Source organism: Cadophora gregata, assembly GCF_030347475.1.
Source record: "Cadophora gregata isolate MNR1 chromosome Unknown scaffold_3, whole genome shotgun sequence".
Classification (NCBI taxonomy): domain Eukaryota; kingdom Fungi; phylum Ascomycota; class Leotiomycetes; order Helotiales; family Ploettnerulaceae; genus Cadophora; species Cadophora gregata.
The window spans coordinates 2,133,796-2,160,830 of record NW_026695926.1 but is presented as its reverse complement, the minus strand read 5'-3'; the positions used below and the strand labels follow the sequence as shown (position 1 = coordinate 2,160,830).

The 27,035-nt window shown below is 48.5% G+C and overlaps 9 protein-coding genes across 9 annotated transcripts; 5 read left to right on the top strand and 4 right to left on the bottom strand.

Moving 5' to 3' along the window:
• Positions 1 to 57: 57 nt before the first annotated feature.
• On the bottom strand, positions 58 to 675 carry ONS95_009240 (uncharacterized protein; the record flags this gene model as incomplete). The annotated part of the gene is made up of 4 exons (XM_058502819.1): positions 58 to 62; positions 118 to 296; positions 359 to 403; positions 635 to 675. The coding sequence occupies 4 exons, from the start codon at positions 673 to 675 to the stop codon at positions 58 to 60; spliced, it is 270 nt and encodes an 89-aa protein (XP_058361749.1).
• Positions 676 to 1,286: 611 nt separating this feature from the next.
• On the top strand, positions 1,287 to 4,263 carry ONS95_009239 (uncharacterized protein). The gene is made up of 2 exons (XM_058502818.1): positions 1,287 to 1,833; positions 1,886 to 4,263. Exons 1-2 carry the CDS (start codon positions 1,624 to 1,626, stop codon positions 3,947 to 3,949), a joined length of 2,274 nt encoding a protein of 757 aa, XP_058361748.1. The 5' UTR covers positions 1,287 to 1,623; the 3' UTR covers positions 3,950 to 4,263.
• A 633-nt stretch (positions 4,264 to 4,896) lies between these two features.
• On the top strand, positions 4,897 to 6,043 carry ONS95_009238 (uncharacterized protein; the record flags this gene model as incomplete). The annotated part of the gene is made up of 3 exons (XM_058502817.1): positions 4,897 to 4,908; positions 4,963 to 5,536; positions 5,589 to 6,043. 3 exons carry the CDS (start codon positions 4,897 to 4,899, stop codon positions 6,041 to 6,043), a joined length of 1,041 nt encoding a protein of 346 aa, XP_058361747.1.
• A 471-nt stretch (positions 6,044 to 6,514) lies between these two features.
• ONS95_009237 (uncharacterized protein) lies at positions 6,515 to 7,906 on the bottom strand (the record flags this gene model as incomplete). The annotated part of the gene is made up of 1 exon (XM_058502816.1): positions 6,515 to 7,906. The coding sequence occupies one exon, from the start codon at positions 7,904 to 7,906 to the stop codon at positions 6,515 to 6,517; it is 1,392 nt and encodes a 463-aa protein (XP_058361746.1).
• A 1,324-nt stretch (positions 7,907 to 9,230) lies between these two features.
• On the bottom strand, positions 9,231 to 11,207 carry ONS95_009236 (uncharacterized protein; the record flags this gene model as incomplete). Its single annotated transcript, XM_058502815.1, has 4 exons — positions 9,231 to 9,462; positions 9,512 to 9,902; positions 9,952 to 10,331; positions 10,381 to 11,207. 4 exons carry the CDS (start codon positions 11,205 to 11,207, stop codon positions 9,231 to 9,233), a joined length of 1,830 nt encoding a protein of 609 aa, XP_058361745.1.
• Positions 11,208 to 13,107: 1,900 nt separating this feature from the next.
• Positions 13,108 to 17,568, top strand: ONS95_009235 (uncharacterized protein; the record flags this gene model as incomplete). Its single annotated transcript, XM_058502814.1, has 4 exons — positions 13,108 to 13,249; positions 13,303 to 15,398; positions 15,444 to 16,600; positions 16,650 to 17,568. The coding sequence occupies 4 exons, from the start codon at positions 13,108 to 13,110 to the stop codon at positions 17,566 to 17,568; spliced, it is 4,314 nt and encodes a 1,437-aa protein (XP_058361744.1).
• Positions 17,569 to 18,230: 662 nt separating this feature from the next.
• Positions 18,231 to 19,722, top strand: ONS95_009234 (uncharacterized protein; the record flags this gene model as incomplete). Its single annotated transcript, XM_058502813.1, has 3 exons — positions 18,231 to 18,774; positions 18,850 to 19,409; positions 19,477 to 19,722. The coding sequence occupies 3 exons, from the start codon at positions 18,231 to 18,233 to the stop codon at positions 19,720 to 19,722; spliced, it is 1,350 nt and encodes a 449-aa protein (XP_058361743.1).
• A 1,531-nt stretch (positions 19,723 to 21,253) lies between these two features.
• Positions 21,254 to 22,585, top strand: ONS95_009233 (uncharacterized protein; the record flags this gene model as incomplete). Its single annotated transcript, XM_058502812.1, has 3 exons — positions 21,254 to 22,174; positions 22,236 to 22,269; positions 22,371 to 22,585. The coding sequence occupies 3 exons, from the start codon at positions 21,254 to 21,256 to the stop codon at positions 22,583 to 22,585; spliced, it is 1,170 nt and encodes a 389-aa protein (XP_058361742.1).
• ONS95_009232 (uncharacterized protein) lies at positions 22,546 to 26,958 on the bottom strand. Its single transcript, XM_058502811.1, has 4 exons — positions 24,755 to 26,958; positions 24,643 to 24,701; positions 23,816 to 24,538; positions 22,546 to 23,726 (listed from the first exon to the last, which is right to left on the bottom strand). The coding sequence occupies exons 1-4, from the start codon at positions 24,925 to 24,927 to the stop codon at positions 22,810 to 22,812; spliced, it is 1,872 nt and encodes a 623-aa protein (XP_058361741.1). The 5' UTR covers positions 24,928 to 26,958; the 3' UTR covers positions 22,546 to 22,809.
• Positions 26,959 to 27,035: the final 77 nt, after the last annotated feature.

The window sequence follows — 27,035 nt, the reverse complement described above, 5'->3', positions numbered from 1 at the left end:
ACTGTGACTGGGAAATCATGTAATCTTACATGATTCCGACCGTAGTACGTCACGAAGCTAGGCTATGCCTTGTCAGAGAGGACATTCGTATAGCAGAAGATCCGACGATGTACTTACATGGAGGACAGGAGGACTTTACCGTGTTTTCCCTTAGCTGCCATGATTGGGAAGAGAGTTCGAAAGAAAAAGAGCCTGAGACGAGGGTACTGATGGGTATAGATCGTGTCGGAGGTGGTTTCAGGGGAAGGGAATTGAGGAAACGAAGGATGGCGCTCTTGAGAACCGATGACGAATCGCTAAAGATTCAATATCAGGGAAATGTGCTGCGCGCTAGAAGCCTTTGCTGCGTCGTACTCACTCGTCACTATGGAAGCGGCTGCTGTATGCACACGACAGTTGTATTCTAACCGCAAGTAAGCCCTAGAGCCACCTGAGGGATTTGCAGACTTCTGCGATTGGTATGCATCAGTAATTCAGGAAATTCGAAAGCTAGGATCTTTCCTTTGGCAATTACCTTTAGTGGATATCAGAGCCTTTCAGATGATGCTCATGTTGACATTTGTAAGCAATTTTCTCGGAGTTTCAGCGTCAACTACGACCTTTTTACTTTCACTGTGTGAAAACTTCAACCTACTTGAACCTACTCGTATTCAAGAATTGCAATAAGTTACGCATCTATCCCGTATTGAACTTTCGATCAGTGCAGTGCGTCAACGACGGGTATTCTGCGCTCGAACATTTCATCAAGGGAAGCTCCTGCAGAGTCTGTGCCTTTACCATCATTAAGAAAGAAGCAGAATTTGAAAAATGTCTGTGAGTGAATTCTTCGGTCAAATCTCATTAAGCTCTTGTATGAATAGCTTACTGGGTGTATCTCAAGCCGCCTGTTTTTAGTGGTGGCTTTCCTCACAAGAATCACTGTTTTCTCGCCCGCAATCTATCGAACTTCGTCATATACGCACGTATCTAAGTACCCAGAAGTCGAGCACCGAAAACCCGTACTGTAGAAGATGAGAAAAATCCAAGCCAAGTCGCAGGCATATTTCACAACTTTGAATTCCATGCTGTGAGAGAAATATGAAGTAAATTCCACCAGGAAACAACATTCTGACATTCACTGTCGATATGTCATATCTCCGCAGAACTCTTCCGAAGATATGACATGGACAAGCCTCAAAGTGTTGAGTTAATCGGGGAAGTCGTTCGAGTTGAAGTTATGGTAGCCGCACAGACGCGCGGCAATTTGCCCCGCCAACTTGGTTGGATGATCATGGAAATTGCCAACCTTGTAGTTTCCTACACCACATTCCGTCATAAGTCTGTTTGAGCTGCCACAACCGCATCTTGAATTCCTCGACACATTCCTTACGAAACGGTATGACTTCTAGCGATGCTCAAAGCTTAAATATACAATTCCGAACAAATATCACTACGCCGCGGATTTCCGCGATTTGTTGAGCTGCAGGTGGGATTATTCAAGGCCCTAGCCAGGACCTCACCCGACAGATACCCTTACAACCTTGCTCAGACTACTCCCATCCGTATCACCGGCGGAGACATCTCCAGAGTATATTCTTCCCCGCGGCTGCCCGTTGTCAAGCTCCAACTTTCACACGATACAATATGGCGAAAGAACCAGAAATCCATGACCACATGCCACACCATGTCAAGCACAAGGAGAGGAATCCTATGACGAACTGGGTCTACGATGTCTTCCTCTGGACGTTTTCTATTCTGGTGGATTTGTTCTTTAGAGAAGTCCACCCTCGAGGATCATGGAAAGTCCCTCGAAGAGGACCTGTAATCTTCGTTGCTGCCCCACATGCAAATCAAGTATGCCATGTCGAGCTTTGGCAGAGAAATATACTGACTTGTGACTACTTAGTTTGTCGACCCTCTCATCTTAATGCGAACCCTGCGAACAGAATGCCACCGTCGAGCCGCCTTTCTGATTGCTGCGAAGTCGATGAACCGATGGCTTATAGGGTGGTTTGCGCGAAAAGTTGGCGCTGTTCCAGTCGGACGAGCACTCGACATGGTCAAGCCAGGACCTGGAACGATATACCTCCCCGATCCTGTCAACGACCCCCTCCTCATCCGTGGAGTGGGCACAAAATTTGATGGGAAGGAAGTCCAAATTGGCGGGTTGTTGGTTCTGCCAAGCGTTAATGGTACTGCTGCGAATGCTGAGATCGAGGAGGTTATAAGCGCAGAAGAACTCAGACTGAAGAAACCGTTCAAAGGCCAGGCTGCGATGCAGCAGCTGACAGGCAGAGAGGATGTCAATGGCAGCGGAAAGTTCACAGACGAAACCGTGAAGGGTGGACCAGAAGGTTTCACAGGCTCGAAATACAAGACTGCACCGAAGGTTGACCAAACACAAGTTTATGATGCGGTTTTCGATCGCCTCAGCGCTGGAGGTGCTGTAGGTATCTTCCCAGAAGGTGGTAGTCACGACAGAACTGAGCTGCTGCCTCTCAAGGCAGGTGTTGCGATCATGGCACTTGGCGCATTGGCAGCGAGCCCTGACAGCGGATTGAAGATTGTGCCGTGCGGAATGAACTACTTCCATGCCCACAAGTTTAGATCTCGGGCAGTGGTAGAGTTTGGAAATCCGGTGGAAGTCCCAAAGGAGCTTGTCGAGCTGTACAAGAATGGCGAACGAAGAGAGGCTGTGAGCCAACTGCTCGATACGGTCTACCAAGCTCTGGTAGCCGTTACAGTAACAAGTCCAGATTACGACACGCTCATGCTGATCCAAGCGGCTCGACGACTATACAATCCTACCGGCAAGAAGCTTCCACTTCCAATGGTAGTAGAGCTCAACCGGAGACTTGTGAAAGGATACACACACTACAAGGACGACCCTAGAATTGTTTCGTTGAAGAAGTCCGTCACAGATTACAATAAGCAGTTACGATATCTGAACATTCGAGACCATCAAGTCGAGTACGCTAAATTTTCCATCCCGAAAGTCATTTTCCTACTCTTCTACCGCCTCGGGAAGATCTCGGTTCTCTCTATTGGTGTCATCCCCGGTCTCGTCCTATTCGGACCTGTTTTTGTCGCCTCGAAGATTATCAGTATCAAGAAATCGAAAGAAGCCCTTGCGGCTTCGACTGTCAAGCTACAAGGGCGTGATGTCATGGCCACATGGAAATTACTGGTTGCACTTGCCCTGGCGCCAATTCTTTACAACTTCTACACAATCCTACTCACATACTGGACTTATTGTAATCGAGTCCAAGGATATATGCCAGACTGGGTGCCATTGTGGGCAGTCGTCATTTTCGGTTATATTTTCTTTCCAGCAATCACGTTCGCAGCCCTGCGCTTTGGAGAAGTCGGAATGGACATCGTAAAGTCTCTACGTCCGCTAGTCTTGTCCCTCAGCCCCCAGTCAAGCAACACCATTCAAAAGCTACGAGAGCGACGAGCACAATTGAGTGCCGAGGTCACTGATGTGATTAACACACTGGGTCCGGAAATGTTCCCAGATTTCGACGCCGCCAGGATTGTAGCAGATCCTTTCTCTGGAAGTCCAACATCATCGAAACATCGCCGTAGCGAAAGCAATACGTCTGGAATTTCGGACACAGGTTCACCACCTCCGTACCCAAGAACCAACACAGACGCTTCAATTGCTGCCGGGTCAGGATATCTCCCGAGAAACGAATCTTTCAAGAATCTGGGCAACATTGGCCTTTTCGCTACCCGACCACCTTCCAGAAGTAGAAGTCGGAGCAGTAGCAGTGGCGGGGCTGTTGGTTCTGGGTCATTCCCTCTGAAGAGCTTCAGCACGCTGGACTCAAAGAGTGGCTTCGAAGAAGTAAGCATGAAGATTAGAGGTGCCATGAAAGAGCGGGGCCAGATCAGGAGGAGACAAAGTGATTTTGCTAGAGAGGAGGAAGAGGCAAATGACAGTGATGGAGAGAGGAAGAACGAGTGATACTTCTCTTTGAATCATTAAGTGGTACTTAGCACGTTGGGTAATGGATGTAGCAAGTTGGTTGTGATATAGCGCCGGCGTTCGGAATACCAATACCAAATGATTTTCTCGCAATTTCCTTCCCACTCTTGTGTAATGGTAGTTCGAAATCATCTGACACACAATATCTTCATTACAAGAAAATATCACAGGACGGTGTTGTTGATGTTGTAGTGGTTGAATTGGTAGATAAATTTTGCAAAGAGTTCTCGCTTAGCATGATTTTTTTGTAAACAAGACTAATGAAAGCAAGCTGAAACCTCACAGTATCGAAGTACCTCAACTGTTGATCAGCGCTGATAGTAGTCATACTCATGAAACTGAACTCTTGTGAGGGAGGTGGCGATAATCATGGCAAGTATACAGAGATCTGGCAAATGAGAGGATGGTATATAATGTCACCCAACCATCAATGCTGTTCGAGACACTGAATACTACAGAACCCCCAGAATTTCCTGGAAAATCTGCTTCAACAACTTTATTTGTCTTTCTTTCGTGTTAGATGGGTCTTTAGCGTAGTGATGAACCCAAATCAAAGTCGCCTTCGAAATTTTACCCTCCGCAAACAGCCTTGTGCTCTCAAATTCCAGTCTCGTCTTCACCCTGGTCGCAACGGAGATCGGTCTGCCGGCTTTACTTTCACAGAGTTCTTGATGTCTCAAGAACCCCAGCCCAAAGCGGTGCTATCTTGCCGAAGGGTGAGCCTGACTTCGTCTCTCGATGGAGAGAGTAGCCACGCTAGCGTGTTCCTGTCGCTTGTGGTCTACAAAAGATGGCCTTGCCTTGTCCACGTCGTTCTTTCTCAACCACAAACACCACGACAGCAGTTGCTGCAATCGCACTTCTGCTGCTCAGCAGTCTCTCAAGATCTTCAAAGTATTCTCTAGTTCAAAGTCAGAAACAACACAATGTCTATTCCAGTATGTTCTTTGCAAAAAAATCTTCGTTTCTGGCTAGCTGCTCACGTTTGCCAGGACCACTCGTCTCATGAGATCGACCCAAATGGCGATCTCACCATCAAAGTCCTCGAGTATGATCTCACAATCTGTGATGACAATGGCAAGCACCCCGTCCTTAAGACTGCTTCCTTCAAGGTTTCCCGCCAGACCGTGATCGACAAAAGCAAGTCCAACCCATTGAAAGTCATGTTGAGCGGTGGTTTTCTCGAAGCACGCAGCAAAGAGATCATATTCAAGGAGGACACCATCGCTAGCGTTGATCTCTGGCTTCGCTGTTTCCACCAAGCCTTCGATGATGCCTGCTATTCGATTCCCATCAAGGAGGTCTGGCATGCTTTGGTTTTCGCCAAGAAATACCTGATTGATCCCCTGGAGCTGAAGGAATGGTTCGACAAATACTGGAAGGGTGTTGATGAGAAGCAGTTCAAGTTAAATGACATGCGTCAACACCTCTATCCAGCTTATATGTTCGACTCACCAATTGCATTCGCTTGGCTTACGAAGAATCTGGCCTACAAGAGTGCGGACCACGTCACTGAGATCAATCCAACTGAGCATCGTTATCTTCACCTAGATGGCAATGTTGTAGGTGAGTCAATTTCAAATTTGCAAGATAGGGTTACTGACTTGTTCCTTATCAGGTTCAATCAATGGTGCTCGAGGAACCTTGCGTGGCAAGCTCATCCGAGGCTTGTTCGACCCCGTCAGCTCGTTCCTCAATGCAAAGTGTGATTGTAAGGAGAAGGCTCTCTTCGCTTACAACATGGGCATCGGCAAGACAGGAATATGGCCTCTTCATGAACACCACAAGAAGTCTATTCAGGAGATTCTGGACAGTAAAGGCTTTGTCAAGTTTGAGTGCGAGGTCGCAACCGACGCCTGCGTATTTTGCCAGGCCCATTGCAATCCAGCAGTTGTCCATTCACTTCGTCATAGAATCAGTGATCACTTCGAGGGCCTGTGCCTCGATTGCATGAAGAGAACTAAGGGTGGAAGCGTGGATGATGATTACTGGGAGCATGACAAGGATAAGGAGTGGAGTCGCAATTGCAGTATTGCGCATGGTCAGCCAACTTGGTACTTCTCATTCATGTGAAGAAAGACGGATATGGAGAGACATCAACATTTGAAGAAGCTCAAGTGGGAACGGGAGAGAGACTTCTTTAACTGATTCTACTAACCGTCCACTGAAAGGCTTTTTGGGGGGCAGCATTCTGTTGGCCTTTGCTGCACGCATACTTGGGCAAGGGCTGCGTAGTGGGGAATAGGGTGCTGAAACCTAGGATTCAGCACATGCACCTGCACTTACACAACGGTGGGAAAGTCTTCTGGCTGTACAATTTCTACTTTTGCAGTCCATAGATCCATAACGAGCGCTTTCAAAATGAATATGCAGTCCTTAGGTCAACGCTAATCACAAGAGCATGCAAAAATAAGACAAGCTAGTAGCATCTTGCCTCGACGCTGAATGCAGGGTATATTGCAGAAACAACGCTGTTGAGAACCTAGCGGAACCACATAGCAGTAATGCGACAACGATATGATGGTATGCATCTCATAACGACCACTACCTCTTCTCCGTGAGAGGTACGTCAACAGCAGGAACATGCTGCTCCGCCAAATCCTCTCCAAAGTTCACCGGCTTGCTAGGGTGTGGCGTTGTCTCCGCCTGCCCAACCATCGCCTCTCTCATCTCCACAGCATTCCAACCCCTATTCCCAGCAATGGCATTCTCCTCCGCTGCCTTTAGCCAATTATCCCACTGATCTGTCTTCGGCGCCACTCCTCCTCTCGTGATCCAGCCAATTTTCTTCGTCTCGCGAATAGCATACCACACGGTGCGAGTGAACGACGGTCGACCCTCAAGTGTGTCGTCTTGAGGAAGATTGGCATCCTGCGCATCTGGGGGGGTGATGTCTCGGCATTCATAGTTGGAGAGATCCCAGAAAAGGTCTTTTGGAACGAGGGAGGCGGCCCAAAAGAGGCCGTTGAGGATGATGTAGGAGAGACCAATGGCTGCTTGCATAGCAAACTCGCAATTGCCCATCAACACTACGGAAGCCATGAGCAGGAACGTTCCAGTTCCAACAAGGATCCGATACATCTGAGTGCCAACGTAATATTGGCATTCTTCTGTCCCAGTATACAGCTCTCGAGCTACGTCTTCGTTACATCGAACAAGGAGGAAAGCTCCTTCACGAGTACGGATCACGACATCCCCTGCTGGTACTTTCGACTTGAAAGAACGCTTCATGAGAACTGGCTGCCACCATGAAGCATATCCAACAATCGACGACGCCATAGAGATTACACAGACTGCTAGAATCGCAGTTCCATCTTTTAGGAATATCGCGCCGATGATTAAACCGACTGTGACCAAGAACGAACCGACGGAGAGTATATTCAGCGGTGAGAATCTCTGGGGCGGCACTCGTGGCTTCTCTTTGTCTTGCTGCGTGACTATTCGAGTGAGCGTCCTGCGAAGTGTTGGGTGTTCGAGAGGAGTTGTAGGTCCGTTCTCGATCATGCCTATTTCTATCCTCAACGGCGTAGTATTCAGGTCATTCTTCGATTTGTTATTTGCCTTCTCCTGCCCAGGATGTAGCGGAATTGTGGGCGCTCGCTCTCCTCTGTGTGTGATCTGCAGAACTTTGAAGACGAAGGGGGGAAGGTCTTCGATGGGGTGCATGATATTCGGGAAGTAGTTGAGCGTTGGAACGAGAGTGCCATTGTGAACTCCTACGACAGCGGCGTTGAGGAAGGGCATTCGAGTCGGTCGGGAGGGTTTGAGGAGGACTTGAGGCGCGGGGATGATTCGTGGGAGTATGCAGGTCCATGATGCTGTGAGGGCTTGGGAGTGTTCCTCGATGGAACTCTCTCCTACGACCGCCAGCAGGGAGACGATATCCAATCTCCATCCATTCTCGCCTTTGGTGCCTGAGGGGAACCAGTTCGACATGGTGCTAGTATACAGAATCCCAACAGCTCTTGCCGATCTGCCAAGGCTGGCACTGTGGGGTTTGATCCGAGCGATGCTTTCTCGAAGGAAAGCTCTTGTGGCTGGCAGGAAAGGTAAAGTTTGTGAGTGTTCGGGAGGAAGAAGGTAGGTAGGCAAAGACAAACGAGAAGTGCAGGCTGTCCTTAGTATTCATCAGTGGAGAGAAACGAAATCAAATTCCGAAAGGATTTGCCAAATCCATTTGAGCTCTTCTCAGCCTCAGCCTCCGTCTTCCAGCAACTGCCCAAGCAGCTTGGGTTGGGGTACAGAATAAGAGCATTGTCAGATGCCAAGAGTTGAGCTGACGCGACGGCACATGAAACCATGTGCAGTACATTGTGCAGCCACTCAGAGAGCCGGCCCTCGTCTCTTCTGCCTCAAAGAGGTAAACTCTTCATCGTTCGTTAGTACATTGGAAACAGATGGCTTGCTTTTGCCGTGCAGCTGTTGCTCGGATGCAGCAGCGATGTTTCATTCCATGCTATGAGCTTCCCAAAGCCTCGGCACGCGCCAGGCACGGGCCGTGGCTTCGTTCCCAGAATGGCACTGACTTCGGGTCCATCCGATCTTCAGTGGAAGGGGACCGTGTTGAGAATTCTCATTTCTTTATCGGTTCATTGATGGGATGATTTATGCTGCTCTTCCTCACGGCAACTTGGAAACGGCCATAACTAACGTGGTTTTGTGTTACAGTAAGTAGTCTTTGTTCATGTACTGCTGACTGAAAAATAAACACGAGCAAACGAACAAAGAAGGTATATCTGCAGCGGGCCCTTTGGACATTGGATCATCCTGGCAAAGCCGGTCTTTCATCTATTGTATGGTGCCGAATAAACTACCAAAGTTAGATCCGAACGCAACCATCTTGGGGGACCAAATGATTGAAACAGGGAGAAGCAATGGTTTTGACTCGTGCTTCAAAATCATGCTGGATAATTTATACAGTTTATATACAAAGTGCCTAGGTATCTCTGAAGCCACCCTTCTCGAAACGCCATACGCCCGAATAATGCCAGGCTTATGGAAACGAACTCCCCGCGAATCTCTTCGGAAAACCCCGCTGCTTTTCAATTGTCTGCCACCACGTTCGATGTCCGTGGAGTACCCCTCCAAACTCCAGATATACCCCCACCCGCCCAAAGTCTTCTCTACAGCAGCGGCAAACTCCATCCCTATTGCGACAGCCTACCTCAGCGCTCGATTATCGGCAGCGATAAATATACCGTGCTTTGAATGAAGTGAGAGTCCGAATCTATTTTCAGATGTGAAGTGGTGAACAAAGGTCTCAATGACGACCTGGTTCTGGCTCCCAGTTTTGCATCATCGGGCCGTATTCATTGACAATCCATTGACAGAACTCATCCCACTTCCTCGTCCACTCGGCGGTGACTGATTTTAATTGTTCTGGATCCATGCAGCTGTGCTCCAGACTCCACTTGGCGAGTTGCTTCCAGCCTTGTAAGCTCATGGACTCGGCGCCAATCATCACTTGGTAGAAATCATGTGACAAAGAAGATCTAGAAACTGTTAGCTTCAAATTTCAGGAACGCGGGAAATGGCGCTTACTTGTAGAATGTAGCATTGTCGCTGTTGATCGTGCAAGGCACGTTGTTCGCCAGTAAAATAGGCAAGTGATGGCCAGCAATGTTCGGAGTAAGACCCAAAATCTCATTGGATATTGGGCATGATTCAATAGCAATCCCTTTCTCCTTGAATTTCTCCATGATCACAGGATGTCTGGCGATGGCATATCCGTGACCGATTCGTTTCGAGTTCAGTAGAACAGCGTCGAAGAGATTACCGTCAACTTTATCACCAACCTCAAGAGTCTCGCCGCAATGAAATAAGAATGGGAGATCCAGCTTTTGATCGTCGCACTTTTTCCGAAAGCTTAAGAACTCGGGAACGAAGTGTCGAAGCTCGTTGCCCATTTCTTCATGCCCAACAAGATCGAAACCTTTGAGATCTTTAATACCGACACGGTACACAGAAGTATCAGTACTTACCACACAGCAAATCTCTAAATTTTAACTTCAGATCTATACACTCATTCAGAGAAGCCTCCACCTGCTCTTTCTTAAAAGATCGCGGTGTGCAGTATATGACTTTCATCCCTCCAAAGTACTGTTCGCTCTCGCTGATCTGCTTCATGGTGTTTTTGAGCTCCTCGTCGATGATTCCCATAATGCCATCGTTGCCGATTAGTTGAGTCCCATCATCCGTCTTAAGTGTATTAGTCGCCATGAAGTTAGGTCGGATCTCGGCGTATTGAATGTTGTCTTTAACAAAGTCCATGATGCATGCTCTAGTATAGTTTCTAAAAGCGGATTCGTAGGCAAATAGTCCTTTCATCATTTGCGTGCGATGGTTGAACTTCTCCCAGATACTGGCTTGGTCAGTTACCTTGATCGAGAAGAGACAATGCTCAAACTTACCCTCGACTGGTCTGCCTAATACCATGGGCTTCTTCCTCTGAGATATGCATCTTCATCTCTAGCCAAGCTTCTGCACCACTTGTCCGTTGCCATTCGCGGCCAGAATCATCTCTGTAGAAGAAGAGGCGCTGAAATTGTTTGTAAGGCATCCATCGGTTGCACACATATTGTTCATCGAAGATATTTCCCAACTCAACGAATTGCTCATTACCCTCTGAATCTTTAACATGAGTTGCCTCATTTGGGGTCATAACCATAAATGATATCCGGGAGTCGATCCAGTTCTGTGGTGTAGTCAAAGGAAGTGTACTCCGGATGTACATTGCCTCGATTTCCCTAGCTTGCTTGATGAGAAATCTGGCTGGAAGACAGGAGTTGAAATGTATATGAAGATGAGCGCCTTTTGGCATCATCTTCGCAATCTTGAACAGTTCCGTCTTGTTGATGAGGTCTACATTGCCAAGGAAATGCTCTCCCTGAGTTCGCTTGCCGTCCACGTTTAGGGGTTTGCTGTAGGTGTGATCCCAATCATAGCCTCGAATCTTCCGTACTATCTCAGCGGCTGTCTTTTCGACATCTGATGACGCGGCGATAAGCTGAGCATCGAACGCCCTTGATTTCTCCTCGGATTGAAGTGCTTCCAACGCCTTGTTGTAAGCGTCCATGTCTAAGTCGGTCAGGTGGTCTGTCTGAGATCTCGTTCCTGGTCTCCCAAATTGAGGTATCTTTCGGAGTCTTCGAGCTGTTTGAGGGAACTGCTGAGACCGACCCTTCCCCTCTGGTGACTCGTCCCCGTCTTTATCAACGGTAGAACAAAGGGCGCCCATTCCATCGGCGGCCTGATGCGGTTCTCTTACATAGAATAGCAGTGCCCCCGTAAGTGCTTGACCTTTTTCAGAATTGTGGATTCTGTGCAAGCGACCTCTCTCTCATTATTTAGTTGAGCAGCTCGGTGAGGCTGTTAGGATGCTTTCGTGCTGGAGATCTGGGGTTCCTGGTTCAGGTGAGCTGGGGCTGCGCCACCATGCGATCGAGCTGTGATTGGCCGTGCTGACAACCAACCTCCTTCTTTACAGCCTCCCAGTTTTATGACTGAAGGTCGACTGCGATTGCTTAACGAAAGCTGTGACACCGCGCTTTGTTTTGATATTGGAAAGGTATTTAGAGGATGAAGAATGGCCTAAATTAAAAGAAGAGCAGGAGAGTGAGAGTCTCATTTCTCTCGCGCGCACCCAAGTCCCAAGTCCCATGCATGGGGCAGGTGAGAGGTGAGACGGCTCAGCTCAGCTAAGGTACAGTAGGTAATCAGCGTGACTTCATGCCGTTCGCGGACAATGGAATGATTGGGAAAGGAAACCCTTCAATAAAGGCCAAAGCAGATACGAGTAGGCCGGCGGAGAGCTACCTAGGTACATTCCAAAAAGCTGGCGCCCAGTATTTTGTGTGGGTATCTCCGTACATCAGCTCTCCATCCATCTGCAGTTTCTAGTTACTAGGTAGGGACTGACCTGCACATGAAGTGGGTCGGAGGTACAAATGGAATGGAAGCGTCAAGGCGCTCCCAACCTCACTTCCTTGTACCTGATGAGAGTATCTGCCCAGGGCAGACGTCGTCTTGCGACCGGTCGCACTTTTGCTGCGGAAGTGCAGGTTACGGGGCTGTGTTTGATAGCTCAAGCGCTCGTAAAAGAAGAGCAAATTTGATTGCGCATATTAGCAATCTCGCTTGATCGCCTCCTAAACTGGTGGATTGTGGCTATGGCAGAACTGTCGATTCGTCCGCAAAATGCCAACGCGCGCGAGGCGCATTTCGTCCCGCGCGAGCTCTGTGACCAAATTTGATTTGACCGTTGCTCACATCGCACAGCCTTCGTCCGAAAGCAATTGGGCTTTTGGTGTACACGTCCAGATTTGACGTTGTGTCTTGTTCACCGAGAGATTATTGCGGCTTTTTCTTGCCTATCACATAAATCACCTCAAGACTAAGCTCTCGATGCTACCCATAGCCAGTATTAGTAGTTAATTGTGAAGTCTCATGTCCATCTCCCCCACAGTATACTTCTTCGGAAAGGTACGTTGGAAAGAAGGTTTGGCGTAATAAGAAGGCGGGCGGTTTGCTGAGATCAGATTGTCTGATTGTGTCGTAAATAAACTATCTATAATCGTATGGACCTCGGGATGATTGCGAAGCAGTAAAAGTCTCTATTTTGATAAACTCCGCTGTAACACCACCTGGTTTAAACACGGCATTCTAGAGGCAGAAATTGTCGTTGTGTGAGTGAACTTCCTTTCACGTCCCAGCTACGAAAGCTTGTTCATGGTGTTAGAATGAACATAAGAATCTTGCAAAAACGGCATATATGTACATTTCAGATTACTAGGAAGGATGATGAGGGTCAGACATAAATCCAGATCAATTTGTGTCCTCCATTGTTGCAGCAGGTTTGAGCTCTTGTTTCCTCAAGGCAGCCTGCACTTTTTGTCCGTGCGGCTCACCGGAACGCAGCCACAGTTGATGTCAGGAGCCTCGAGCTCCAAAGGGGAACTTCAACATCAAAGCTCGAGTACGGCCAGAAAGTACCCGTCTCATCCCCAACTTGTTAGCCCACAAAGCAGGCGCACAGCCATGAGCAGAGGGAGGATAGGAGAATGAGAAGAAATCTTCATTTGGTCCCTAGATGATTGAACGCCGAACGCGAACCTCCCGACAAGACGTGGCTCCGCCAAATGGACGGTTCAGGTCAGAATGGACCGGGCGGGGTCCACGACAGCACCAGCAATGGAGGAATGTCCAGAGCAGAAAGGTTTGAAGATGAGAAGCGCAGGATCGTGGACAGCTGTTTTGGCAAGAAGGATGAAGATGGATCTTGTATGAGCCCATTTGTTGAACTGCAGACCAACAGCTAACCTCATATCCTCTAGTAATGGAATCATACATCACACACATCAGAATCATAGAAGACGCTGCATATCCATCTACTCCACCGCCACCAAATGCCAATCCAAGTGCAAAGAAGCCGCGTCTAATAATCGTAGCTGTGAGGAAGTCGGGAAGGGTTCGGATGCATAAGGCAAGGGAGAATGCGAATGGGACCTTTTCGATTGGCAAAACTTGGATGCTTGACGACCTGTCTTGCGTACAGTCCTATAGTGGCATCAACCCAGCAAGTCCCGAAGAGGAGCAACAAAAACAATGGGCGGGAGGTATTGGGTTCACAGTCACTATTGGGAAACCATACTATTGGCAGGCGAATACCCAGAAGGAGAAGCAGTTTTTCATTGCGAGCTTGGTCAAAATCTATACCAAGTACACCGGAGGAAAGTCCCCAGAGCTTCTTGGATTTGAGCCGAGGGAAAGGGATCAATTGCTCGGTGTCTCCGCTCCAGCACGCCCGCCGCCTGTTTCTCAGCCACCTCCTCAGCAGCCCACACCACCAGCATATGGCCGAGACAGACGGCGAGAGCCATCAAGAGAGCCTCCTGTACTCAGGAATCAACCCAGTCGAGATGCAGTACAGCGTCCTCCCCCACAGATGACCCCTCCTGTAAATCCTTATGGTCAGACGGCAAGACCGCCAATGCGGGCTCAACGAGGCGACTCTCCGGGGGGCAGTATGGAATCTAATAGCACCGCTTCACAGCAAGCACCACCAAATAATCGAAGACTAGGTACACAGCCGAGTCAGGAATCATTCGCCAGAAGCGATGATGGGTCCAGTCTACCACCGCGGTCACGAGGTGGAATGAATGGTCTCCCGAATGCGCCAGGCAGATTCCAAGATCGGAGTGCAACTCCCACATCTCAACGAGCTGTGACTCCTGATTCAAGCTCTTCAGGAGTTCGAGATATGGCGAGTGAAGTACCTCCTATTCCCGCGCCGTTATCCTTACCTCCTGAACGTCGTCGGCCTCCAATGCCAGTTCTTGGTGATTCACGCCAGAGAACCCTAAATTCGAATGACAATATCGTTCCTGCTCCTCTCACAAGTCCTGCGATGCGACGGGAAGATTTGCGGCCACCAACACGTAGTAGTGAGCGGAGTATTCCCCGGGAGCAAGATACTGACAATGGAAATCCACCATCATCTACAAACGGGTTCCAGAGACCGGTTCCATCTCGTAATACAGCTGAAAGTTTAGATCGCAGGAACAACACCCAAGCAGTCCCCGTTCCACCTCCAGCCCCAGTATCAGATGCTGCGGAAATGGTGTCGCCGTCGGCAAACGCCGAAGCTCCTCCTCCAGTAGAACCTGCCGAGGAGCCGGAAGAGGAAAATCGACCGGGACTGGGACCTATGATTAAGAAGAAGAAGTCCAAGAACGAGGTTGCTGGTGCGATGTTCAAGGCTGCAAAAGCTGCGAATGCTTTTAGCTCCTTCAAGCCACGCGCTGGAGGTGCTGCAGAGCGATTGAGGGAAGCCCAGGCAAAGATGACCGATGGCCCAGACGGAGTTACTGGTGTTGTACCAGCACCCTCGCTCCTTCGGGGAATGAGCTCAGACAGTACCACAGGAACCGGGACCACACCAGCAACAACGCCTCTGGAACGACCGGTTTCTCGAAAGAAGAATGATAGTGTCCCAGAGGTCAAGCTTACGGTACCAGAATCGGGACGTCCTGGTAGTTTTGAAGCTCCAGTGGCCGCGCCACAGGAAGATACGCCGCCCGAAAAGGCTAAAGCTCGTGAGGCTAAAAGAGCGAGACCTCCGGCGGAGACAATGTCAAAGGAGCTTGCTGCCATTGGCGTTGATCCAAGCATTCTTGGCGACCGTGGTGGGGAGCTAGTTTCTGCATGGGAGGAGTTTGGCTGGGTCGGCGAGGGCATACGATCCAAAAATATCGACCAAATGAAAGACGAGGTTGAGCGAGAGCTGAACAAGATTCAAGCTGGCGGATGGTTGAGTAGGCTAGAGGAGGAGGATGACAGAATCGAGGCGATCAAAACGGGTCTCGACAAGTGTATCGAGGAATGTGAAGAGCTGGATGGCCTGTTCACACTGTATCTTGTCGAGCTTGGCGTAAGTCGCCCCCTCCAATGTGTCGTTTACTTACTGACATTTCAGACTTTGAATGAGGATGTCGCATATATCGAGGCTCAATCACAAGGTTTACAGGTACAAACAGCCAATCAAAGGCTCCTCCAAACGGAACTGAAATCTCTTCTCGACACGATTTCAATCTCTGGAGAGCAGTTGAGTGGTCTCCGAGAAGCATCACTGGAGTCTCCTCGCGGCTTAGAGCAGATCGAAACAGCCTTAGTCATGCTTTTCAAAGCTATGCTGACTATCGATCCATCACTCAACACAACTGTTTCCAGACCTAGCGAGGACGGAAGTCTCCGCTCCGGCAAACCCGGAGGCTACGGAAACAGTGAGATTGGGAGTATGAGAGTACTGCAGGAAAAGAAAGATGTCTACAAGATGGAGATCGCAATGTTCCTTCGCCGCTTGAAGCCGTTTTTGCAAGTCAAGTTTGGTGCTGCCATTGATGAGACGAGAAAGGCTCTTGAAAGAGAGAAAGGCAGTAATCTTACTCGAGCTGCAGGAAAGGCTAAGCTCGATCCTCGAAACCACGATCTTGCCCGTGATCTTCTTTGGAGATATAGCCCGTTAATGCTGTTCTCAAGAGAGGTTGATCGTTTCGAATGGGAGGAGCTTATGAAAATGTACGAAATGGTATGCCGACCATTATATCAAGACGAGTTCCGAGATGCTACCTTCTCTTGGAAGCGCATTGCCAAGAAGCCAATTGGTGATGAGGGCGATATCTTGTTTACATCTCAAATCGAGAAGCAGACTGAAGGTATTGCAACGACGGCTCGGAAGTTGACTGTCAAGCGGAGCCAAACTTTGGCGAAGAGCTTGCGGTCTCCAATTGGTGACAATGCTAGTAAATCTAGTCTAGACAAGTCAGATGGCCGGCTTCAACCATACGAGGTGTTTGGCGGAGTTCTCGATGAAACGATTCCGATAATGAGCATGGAACAGAACTTCATTGTTGAGTTCTTCCATGTCACCTCTCTCGCACAATCGGATTTCCCCGATGCGGTGGCTGCGTCGCCACCAGACTCTCGACGTGGTGGTGACCTTCGACGACCAAGAGTTATGGACCCAGATAGAAGTCTCGCAAAACTTGTTGTCCAGTCGATGGAAGAAGTGTTTTCGTTCTATGCCAATGATATCCAATCGCTTGTTGACTGGACTATTCAATCCGATCCACTGTATATACTCCCACCATTCCTGACAAGGAAAAAGCTAACGGATTTTTAGACAAGGTGTCGGTGTAATTGCCGCCATTGAGCGCAAGCTGGTCGGATTTGAAGAATCAAATCAGGAATACCTGTCTCGAATGCTGCAAAAGCTACACGTAAAACTTCTTGGCATGTTCAACAAGTTCTTGGACGAGCAAATTCGTGCCATTGAAGATACAAAGGTCAAGATAAAGAAGCGCAAAGGAGTCATTGCCTTTATTCGGATATTCCCATCCTTCTCCTTGACCTTGGAAACCATGCTCTCGACGTCCCATGACCTCGATATCCGGCAGACCGTCAACAATGCATATGCTCGCATCAACAAGACCATGTTTGAGTCACTGAAGGTCATTGCAAGAGAAAACCCCGGTGCTCAGGTTGCCGGTGCCGACCCTGAAGACAAGGAGGCTTTGAATTACCAGGTCTTACTTATCGAAAACATGAATCATTACCTTGAAGAAGTCGATGCTCGTGCCAATCCGGTTCTTGAAGACTGGAAGCAGAATGCGAGTCGGGAAATGAACGAGCACATGGGCCTTTATCTCGGTGCTGTGATTAGGAGACCTCTAGGGAAACTGCTCGACTTTCTTGAAAGCACAGAAAGTCTCATGCTATCTAGACAACCAGGAGAGCCAGCCTCGAAGACTTCTAGTATGCCTAGTCACTCAAAAACCACATTCCGCAAGGTTCTTGCAGGCTACGACTCGAAGGAAATTAGAAAGGGCATCGAGGCGCTCAAAAAGAGAGTCGAGAAGCACTTTGGCGATGCTGATGAGCCTGGCCTTAGTCGCGGTCTTGTAGTTAAGGTCATCCAAAACTGCGAGAAGTTCTACGAGAAGGTCGAGGATCGGATCTTGACTATCAGTCGAGATGTATATGATGGAGAGGTGATTTCAGAATGGTCCAGGGCCGACGTCTCTGCAGCATTCAGAAAGTAAAGAGGCGGTTTTGGGGCTCAGCAATCTGGTTCATAAAGGACAGGATAATTTACATCTTCGTCATCGTGTCGTTTGTTGCGGATGAGGGCTTGTTCTGGATTAATGATGACTGGCGTTCTTTGGTGGATCCATGATCTGGGTTGCATCGACTGTATCAATTGTAAGGATATACCACGAGGTAGCAAATGTAGAAATTTATTGTACAGTCTTTGGGTTCAGCACACAAGAAATCCACGGAGAGTTCTCCTCAGCCCGAGGCTCGGCGGGAAGAACCGGTTGTCGATCACGTAAGTAAGAGTGGGGAAATATGTAGCTGACAAGAAAATCTCCCAACTACATCTGTATAAGAAGATGCTAGACCACCATACGTGTAAACCCTCACTCCTAGAAGGACACTTCAGCAATACCACCTGTTGCTACCCGTTTTAGGCGCCGTCAGCGTTGTTAGCACGGTGCGAAGAGAGTGTCATAATCGAATCTCCTGATTTCCATCGACCAGATATTCCAAATCTGGTGAGAATCGTCATTGCGGGAAGCACCATAGTCTCACAAAAATACATACTGGACTATTGGTGCATCTTATACCGAAAGTTCACCTTCCTTAAACTGCAAGTTACAGCCCGACGTCAAGATTCTGAGTCTCGCGCTCGCTTGATCGAATCATGGAGTCTGGACCATCAGGCATAGCCCTCACCCGGCTACCATCCACCACCACTGGATCACAGCACTCTCAATCTCCCGCCGAAGATCCCTCACAATCTACAGCTTTACGTCCAGTTTCCAGAAATCGGCAAATTCTCGTCCTTGTCTCCTCTTTCCTTACCATCGTCATCACAATCGGCCTCAACCAATCATATGGTGTCTTCCAATCCTATTACATATGTCCCTCTCAAACCATTTTGAAATCAGCGGATAACTCTCCCGCTCTGGTAGCGTTCGTTGGAACACTGGCTTCTGGCCTGACTTGGTCGGGGAGCATCTTCATCAATCCGATGCTTACACGTATTTCACTGCCTCAGCTGCGACAATTGTGTATTCTAGGCGTATTGTTGATGAGCTTGGGGTTTGGGCTGGCAAGCATCTCATCTACGGTGTGGCAGTTGCTGCTTACCCAAGGATTGCTTTATGGTGTTGGATCATCGCTGTTGTATTTCCCAATTCTGAGCTCTGCTCCAGAATACTTCAATGAGCGGAGAGGAGCTGCAAGTAGGTGACCATTTCTTCCCTCTTGAATATTTGCAATATGAAAACAGAGAGTACTTGGCTGATCAAATGTTTCAGTGGGATTCATTCTCTCTGGCGCAGGAATAGGCGGACTGGTATTCTCACCACTCGTACGAGCTCTCCTTTCCAGCATTGGCCCACGCTGGACACTGCGAGCTCTCGCTCTAATCGTCCTCATTGTCTCCCTCCCCATCGCCGTCTCTGCCTCTCCATCCCGCTTCCTCGGCAGAAGACCCACGCACGTTGATCTCAAAATGGCTGTCAAGCCCACTTTCTTAGTCTCAGTTTGCGCAGGTTTCCTGCAATCGGGCGGGAATGGCCTCCCTTTAACATTCCTTGCTGAATACAGCGTAGCTCTTGGCTACACCGCTGCATTCGGCGCTAATCTTTTGGCCGTGAATAATGCTGTGAATGCCATTGGACGGGTCCTGACGGGGTGGATTGGTGATCGCGTTGGGAGGCAAAACACATTGTGTAGTACGTGCTTGTTGTGTGTTGCTGCTGTGGCGGGATTGTGGTTGGGGAGCATTGGGGATGGGGGAAAGAAGGGGCTGTGGCTTGCTTTTGTGGTTATCTATGGGATGGCTGGGGGTGGGTACAATGCTTTGTTCCCAACTGTAGGTCTTGATTCTTAATCCAAGTTTTTCTTGCGTCTACAAAAACTCTCACCTGACATGAGATTAGACTATCGCAGAAGTCTTTGGTTTGCAAGCATATGCCAGTGTCAACGGCTTCATCTACTTCGTTCGTGGTCTTGGTACGATGTTCGGGTCTCCTGTTGGTGGTCAGATTCTTGGAGAGAGCAAGTTGGGTAATTATAGAGAGGTCATCATTTTTGATGCCCTGTTACTGGCTGGAGCTACGGTATGTGTAGTGGCCGTCAGGGGTCTTGATGCTGCTGAAAAGCGGGCGTGGAAATGGAGGGCATAATCAGAGCAGAAGGCTGTTATTGACATGAGTTACTAGCACAGGTTCTCCAGTTGTCGCACCTAGATAACATTAAGCTACAAACTCTACTCAGGTTTTTCCCACGACATGCAACGAAATAAGTGATAGGACACCGGTTCCTCATACTTGTAGCTCATTGATTCGCGTTGGGATTATACAGCTCGCACCATGGTACCTGTACCGCAGAAAAACGTCTTTAGGTAGCGCTTCAGTCTCAAGTTGATCATGCAGGTGTGCACTCTCGCGGTGCAACTTGCCGCTGGGAGCCTGTAAATACTGGCCATGCTGACAATTTTCCTTTCGCCTGATATTCTTTAAGATATGTTTCAGACTTTTTTCTGTTACTAGTATATCAAGAGATGATACGATTGGCTTGGTAGCTATCTGGGTCCTACTAGATGCATCTTCCCATTTTTTGTTTTGTTGTTAATCCAGAAGTTTAGCGAGCGGGTCGACCCTGGTCCCGAGGTCAATGTTGTGGACTGATTTATAAAGAGCCCATCCGAGTGTCTCTCTGAGAAATAGAACAATACTAATATGAGTGACGTTAAAATATGCTGGTGGTTATCGGCCTGCCAATAGGGAACCTGGGACTCTGCGGATTACGGAAGGGTTGTCAAAGAACCATAAAACTGGTGTCAATCTACCTGTATGAGACTAGTATCGCAATAGTAGGTCTGACAACTGCTGATCTATTTGAAATACCTCACCGTATATGGAACGAATTCTTCCATCACTCGGTCACACGGTGATAGTGAAGTATTCGCGTCGACTCACCTGCTCGGCTACCATTCGTTTAGTGGTCAGTCAATTCTGCCGAAGTTTTGCGTGCTTTAGGTAGCGAAATAAGCAATTGCCTGACATCTAACCACGGCACCTTAGCCCGTTAACCTGCGATGGGATGTGACAGCTTTCTCTAACTCTAACTAGACCTGAGTTACGGACTGGACTGCGTATCTTGCACCGTGAAATGGCGTCTTGGGTGCGTCTATGTCCCTGTCCGCTCTTCAGTGTGCCGTGGCTGAGTTGCCAACAACTTAGATTTTTGCCTTTTGACGATTCTTCTTCTTTTTATTGCCCCTTTATGTATAATAATGTCTGTTTAGTAAAACTTCGTTTCATTCCTTTTTTTGTCTCTTTTTGTCCTTTTGTTTATCGACGTTTTTAAGCGAGTGAGGCGGGTAGATGAATTCACAAGACCTAGCAAGGCGACTTTGCAGCGCGCACCTGTCAGAGATTGAGTCATTCGCGATTCACTTATACCAAGATAGTAGCGTGCGACTCGGTAGATGCATTTATTCTTGATCACCGACCCTCCTGCCCATAATCGGCTCCTCCTATCAACCTCTACGCGATCTCGAACGACGACCAGCACGCATTTTGCTCTTCGCTTCCTCATCTGTTTTGCGTCAAAAAGAGCCAAAACTCCCACCCACTGATCGACTTGGTAGCCATGTCTTCCCATGCAGTAAGTGCATCCCAACCTTCAAGCAAGAACCCTCCTGACCAAACCATGCCGAGAATCAATACCATCGAGATCGACGGAGCAGGAGACATGTATATTCAGACCTTTGAGTACGCCAATCAACGTATTCATAGACAAACTCTCCTCCGAGTTTCCTGCAAGGTTCTCCGGGAGAACTCTGATCTCTTCAAAGCTCACCTGGAGCAATTCGGCCAGGACGAACCCCTCGAACTCCACCACATCTCTCTTCCAGCCCTCGAATTCTGGCTTCAAATATTCCACCGTTGCGTAGATGAAGCAAGACTCCCCGACATTCCAATGTCTGACTTTGAGCGTGCAATCATCCTAGGCCAGGAATACGAGTTCAAATTCTCAAAGCTGAGCGTCTGGTTCGCCGTCTGGCTTGGCTCTCAAAACCTCCGATCCTTCAAAGCAAACGATCTCCGCCGTCTGCTCTCTATCTCGAGCGAGCTCAATCACGAAAAGGGCTCCCAAATCCTCAATATACACCTCACGGAAATCGAGTCCGGTCACGAAGATCACACCATCGCCACAGCTTTAAAACTCTTCCCACCCGTACCAGTCATGTCGACACGGCAGAGCAGCATAATCATCTTCTTGCTCGAAGACGTTTACGTCGGTGATTATGAGCGCTGGGGTTTCTCGCCTTCTTTCCAAGCCAAATACGGCGAACCCATGGAATATTACTCTGACTTCCACCGGTTGATGACTACGTCGTTCGATTATAAGGTCTCACCTAGGATCAAGAGACTAGCTAGTTTAGCCGATCAGGATACTAAGCCGAGGTTCTTGTGGTTCTGTCAAATGGCGGATGATATTGCCAGGAAGGAGGAGCTGCCGATGCTGAAGAGGAGAGAGATGGAGGCTGCTTGGGTATGGGCTGCTTTTGAGCTCTACGAGAAAGATGAGACCGCGGATCCAACGATGTTAAAGAAGATCATTGCTAGGGTAAGTCTTTGTGTCAACATGGAAGTTTTACGTACTCGAGCTGTTTGCTGACTTTGGACAGCGAATTCATCCACGGCTTAAGGTCGAGCAGTATTGTAAGCATCCGGGCTGCCCATATTTCCTTTCTCTTCCAGCTTGAAATGTCCAAAACATGTCTGGGGACATCTGACATGCAATTACTAATGTTGTTGTTCAGGGCAGGATAAATGTGCCAAGCTATGCTGGTCAAGTCACGAGATTGCGTTTCTGGAAGACGGATGCGAGGAGGATCCTGAGAGTGAGAGAATAGTGGATGGCGATGATTACGTGGACTTGGATATGGGTCCTGCGGATAAGACTGTGACTGGAAAGCAGATTTTGACACAATTGGAGGGGAAAATGGATGATCTCGAAATTGCAGAAAATTCATGAGATATCTTGATTACTTCAGTTTCTGTACCAATGCCACAACTTCCAACAGCAACTAGACGCATGTCTCAGAGAAGTCGCTTCAAGGTAAACATGCCCATACTTGGTTAGAAAGCCACCGCCATGCCCCAAAACGCCAGTTATGTTACACCATAATATTACGATAAAAGCTTTAGCAAATTTAGGGGCAATTCTCACTTTCCCAAAATTATACATTACCCTATTATTCAAACTTTCCTCTTGTTCTTCTTCCCAGTTAAGTGTCTGAAAACGCCCAATACCCACGGCAGAGTCAATATCCATGCCAATCCCATTGCAAACGCTGCCACAGGGACCGCCCACTTAAAGTACAGTCTCATCGTCGGTCTCAACTGCCCAATGTTCTCCTGCATGCTGAATAAACTCGCCACATAGCTTAACGGGATGAAGAACGTCGCCAGCCATGTCAGCCGCGCCACGTTGCGATTGTCATCTTGGGAGCGCCTCGAGTCTTCGATTGAGATGATGGCCGTGACGACGGAGGTTAGACGGTCAATTCGTTGCTGGTATTCTTCCATGTAGGAGAGAGCACGTGAGAAGTCGGATTTGATGGGGTGGTTGCTGGTTGGAGCGAGGGATGATGCGAGTGGTGTCGAGGTTGAAGTTGGAGCGAGGGCGGATTCGATGCCGTTCAGTGTCACAGATGTGCTGGTGTCGTGGACAGGTACGCGGAACACGCGTTGTAGAGAATCAGTGAGCATTTCGCGGTAGAGAGGAACAAGACGCCGCCAAACGTGGAGTTTTTTGAGGGCATCGTCGATGCCGAAGTCTTTGCTGAGGAAGTGGTCGGGATTTGATATTTCCCATTCGATGATGCCAATGCGGGTTCGAATGTAGTCACTAATAGCGAGCCAATCTGCACAGATGAGATAGAGCAGGGTTTGCATGGGCATATCCGTCCTGGATTTACTCGAGGTAATAGAGAGGTTTGTTAATTGAGATGCCGGGGCTTTCTTCGCCCAGTAGATGAAGTCTTCGAAGAGAGACTTGCGTTGCGGGCCTGCGGGAATATCGGGGGATTTCATGCTTGGGGTTGGTTCCCAATTACGATACCCGTACCACAAAGGTGTACCTTTCTGAATAGTTGGATCGAGGAGAAGAACGCCTGCAATGAAACTTGTAAGTTTCAAGGTTCCGACACCATATTGAGGCAAGTCGTATGAAGAGCAAGATAAGGAGGAAGAGAGCACATACCAACATCCTCTTTACCATGCTCGCCTTTCTTCAACCAAAAGCTGGCTCTACTCCGCGTAATTCCAACAATAGCATTCCTATCGTCCCATACTGCTTTATTGTTGACATCATCGTCCGGTCTTCTTAGAACATTGAATCTCTCCGCCTCCTTCACACCTTCCGTAAACTCGGCAGAAGTCTTGTAGTACCTCGCGGTGACATATTTCAACTGCACCCATCGTCGATGTCCTTCAGCAACCCTCATGTTAGGAGGATCTTGCCACCGATCGCGTATGTTGCACCATGCATAGTCGACTATGTGTTCCCGGAAGAACGCAGGCTCGATGTCTAATCTGGATCCCAGTGCCTCAATCACGTCTCGCGAGAGGTCTTCCACGACGAACAGTCTTAACTTGCACTCTTCCACTGGAGCTGCTCCGCCATTTACCCCAGAATCTTCACTTTCTCGTTCCTCTTTCTTCTCCTCAACATTTTCTTCTTCAAGAGCAGCCACAAGTGCAGTAGGCGTCTGACATGGCATCTCTGTCACCTGTCCTGATGCAAGATACTTCAACAACATGACATTGGTCCGACAAGCCCTGTCGTTTCGGTCCTTGATTCGCTCTCTTCGAACCTCTGGCTCAATATTCACTCCAGGGGTGGGGTGTGTCGTACTGAGATCTTTCCAACGTAGTGGAGTCGTGCTAACTTCCATGAAGTCCGCTAGAAGACGAAGATGTGGCCCTTGGGACGAGTTAGACCTGAAGTGATGAAGCTGGCTTGTCATATGTCGTAAGATAAAGCTTTCTCGCGGGCGAACGAGAAAAATATGGCTTCCGAATACCTACATGTGTTCGACAACGCCTTCACGTGGGTGAGGTATGGATAGAGCTTTTGCTCATCATTTCTATGTATCGTCAGGTCCGGCTTTATTCGTGTAGAAGGAGAAGTATGGCTCACGAGAGGATATTCCACTGCTCCTGTGCTTTCTGTACTACCTCTGTCGAGTAGACATCTCCAATCGCATACGACTCACTCATGAGATCTGGACGGAAGAAATCATATACCGGATTCGGCGTCTTCATGATGTTTGGCTTGCCCGGCTGGCCGAACCTCAGCCTCGTTGGTGCCATCCTCTCAAGTTCAATCGGCCTGAAGCTAGTCCAGTCGACCAACGTAAGGCGAGATGAAGCAAGTCTGGGGAGATGATGATGAAGGATGGATGGGTCAGGGATGAGGAAATTGAAATGCGGAACGGGACCTCAGCCTTGTTTAATCGATCGACAGCTAGCTGCGGCTGAATGGTGCTTGAATTGGGTGAAGCGAGAGGCTTTGATTGGTATGCTTCTAACGCTAGGGATGGGGAAGCGGGATGGGAAGGGCCGCTGATTGGCGTCTGCACGGTTGGTGGAAGCCTTCTTCCCAGAGTGGAAAAGAGCACAGAATTGGGACGCAAACGGGAAACTCGAGATGCGATCAATAAAGGCGAGTCTACCCTAGAGATTCTGTTTACTACTTTTGAAGATCTATCGATGAATCAGTTATCAAGTTTCTATATGTGGATTCAAAGCCTGGCTTGTAAGCAGTCAGGAGGGTGTAAGCAACAAAGGGGCAGGCAAAACGACAATTTGCCTTATTCGGCGGTCTGATGCCACCTTCTGTAATTATTTTGACGGGGCTCACAGAGTGAGAAATTTCTACAGCCCTGCTTTCCTTGATCATGGATCGTGTGTTTGTGTTTCCCTTAGGTTTTTGCTTGGTAAAGATAATCGCTCCAAGTAATGAAATTTCTCAGCTTAAACAGCCTAAAAGCAAAGAGCCTGTCATGAAGACCGCGCCTGTTGAATAAGACTCTGCCGAGCAGATGTGTGCTGGAATGTAGGTAGGTGGAGGGCAAGGGTTTCAATGCCTTGCCGCCAAGACCGATTTAACTCTGCTCCTCGGAAAACACCAGTCTTCTTGATAACTCGTAAATCCTCTGAAATATCGATCGTAATGTAGACCAAATGCTGGGCGATTCCAGAAGGACACTCGATACATTAACTGCAAGATAAAATAGGATGACAAGAGCACCTTGCAAAAAGACAGCCGTTCACGGGAACTTGGGGGCGTCGGAGAATACATGGGAATGTAACGCTGCCCTTATCATTAGAAGTTGGTGCGAAAACAAGTAGTGCGACGAGACATGAATGGAATCTTGTCAATTCTTTCAGGACAATCAATTATTATTAGGCAGCACATGAACCTCAAGAAATACAAAGGATATTTGAAGAACATGACAGATCATCTTGATCTTTTCTGTCCCTCAACCAACAACAGGATGGAAGATACCCCGGGACAAATGAAAGATGATCCTCCGCCTTTGTCGAAATACCTCCAACGCTGCATTCCTACGGGACAATGATTGAACCTAAACCTGGATATTGAAGCATTTAGGAATCATGCCTGCACGGGAGTGTTGGTTCCCGATACTTTGGATTGAGGCATGCAGGGGCTGCGGCTCGATGAAAATATCCCGAAAAATGTTGGTTTCCAAGAAAAATCCATACCAAAACTATAAGTGCTTAACATGAGGGAGGAGAATAGAACGACGAATGAGGCTGAAAAAATCCTTACTATGCACGACATCCGATAAAGCGCGTATACAATTAAAACAATTGGAAACTGTGAGGCTCGTACGCATACCCACAACTTCGCGGGCGCTTCATGAAATGAGCGCCAGACGGGCATCCAGGTATTGATGAACGACATCTCGGGTCTGTTTCAGCGTAATCTCGCAGTGGATCCCTGGGAAAGGCCCGAAATAGACCGCTTTATCATTCCACGAGCGCTTACCCAAACCTCATGCTGAGCCGCGCAGCCGCTCAAGCAAGTAACCGCCATCCTTCTAACTGGTCCGACCGGCGTTTCGCTGCCTATGCGCGTCTGCAAATAGGTAGACCACATACTGTAATTCTACTTGCGTTGATGGAACAGTGGTATTGTAGATGTTCTCTTTTTGAAAGGTAGGTGAGGCTTGAAGAGCCACGGCGGTTGTTGATCTTCATACAAGCGCTCTGGCCGGGATGGCCGCTGCTGATATTCCGAAATCTCATGTCGGCGGTCAACTCCGGGTTGAAGCTCAGCCACAGCTTCAAAGCTGGAGCTCAGGACCCGGAAGTGTATGCATCTGATGGCCAGACTGGGAGTGGGCTCGGTGGGGAGTGGGGAAAGGGCTCGCTTCCATCTTTCACACAGAACG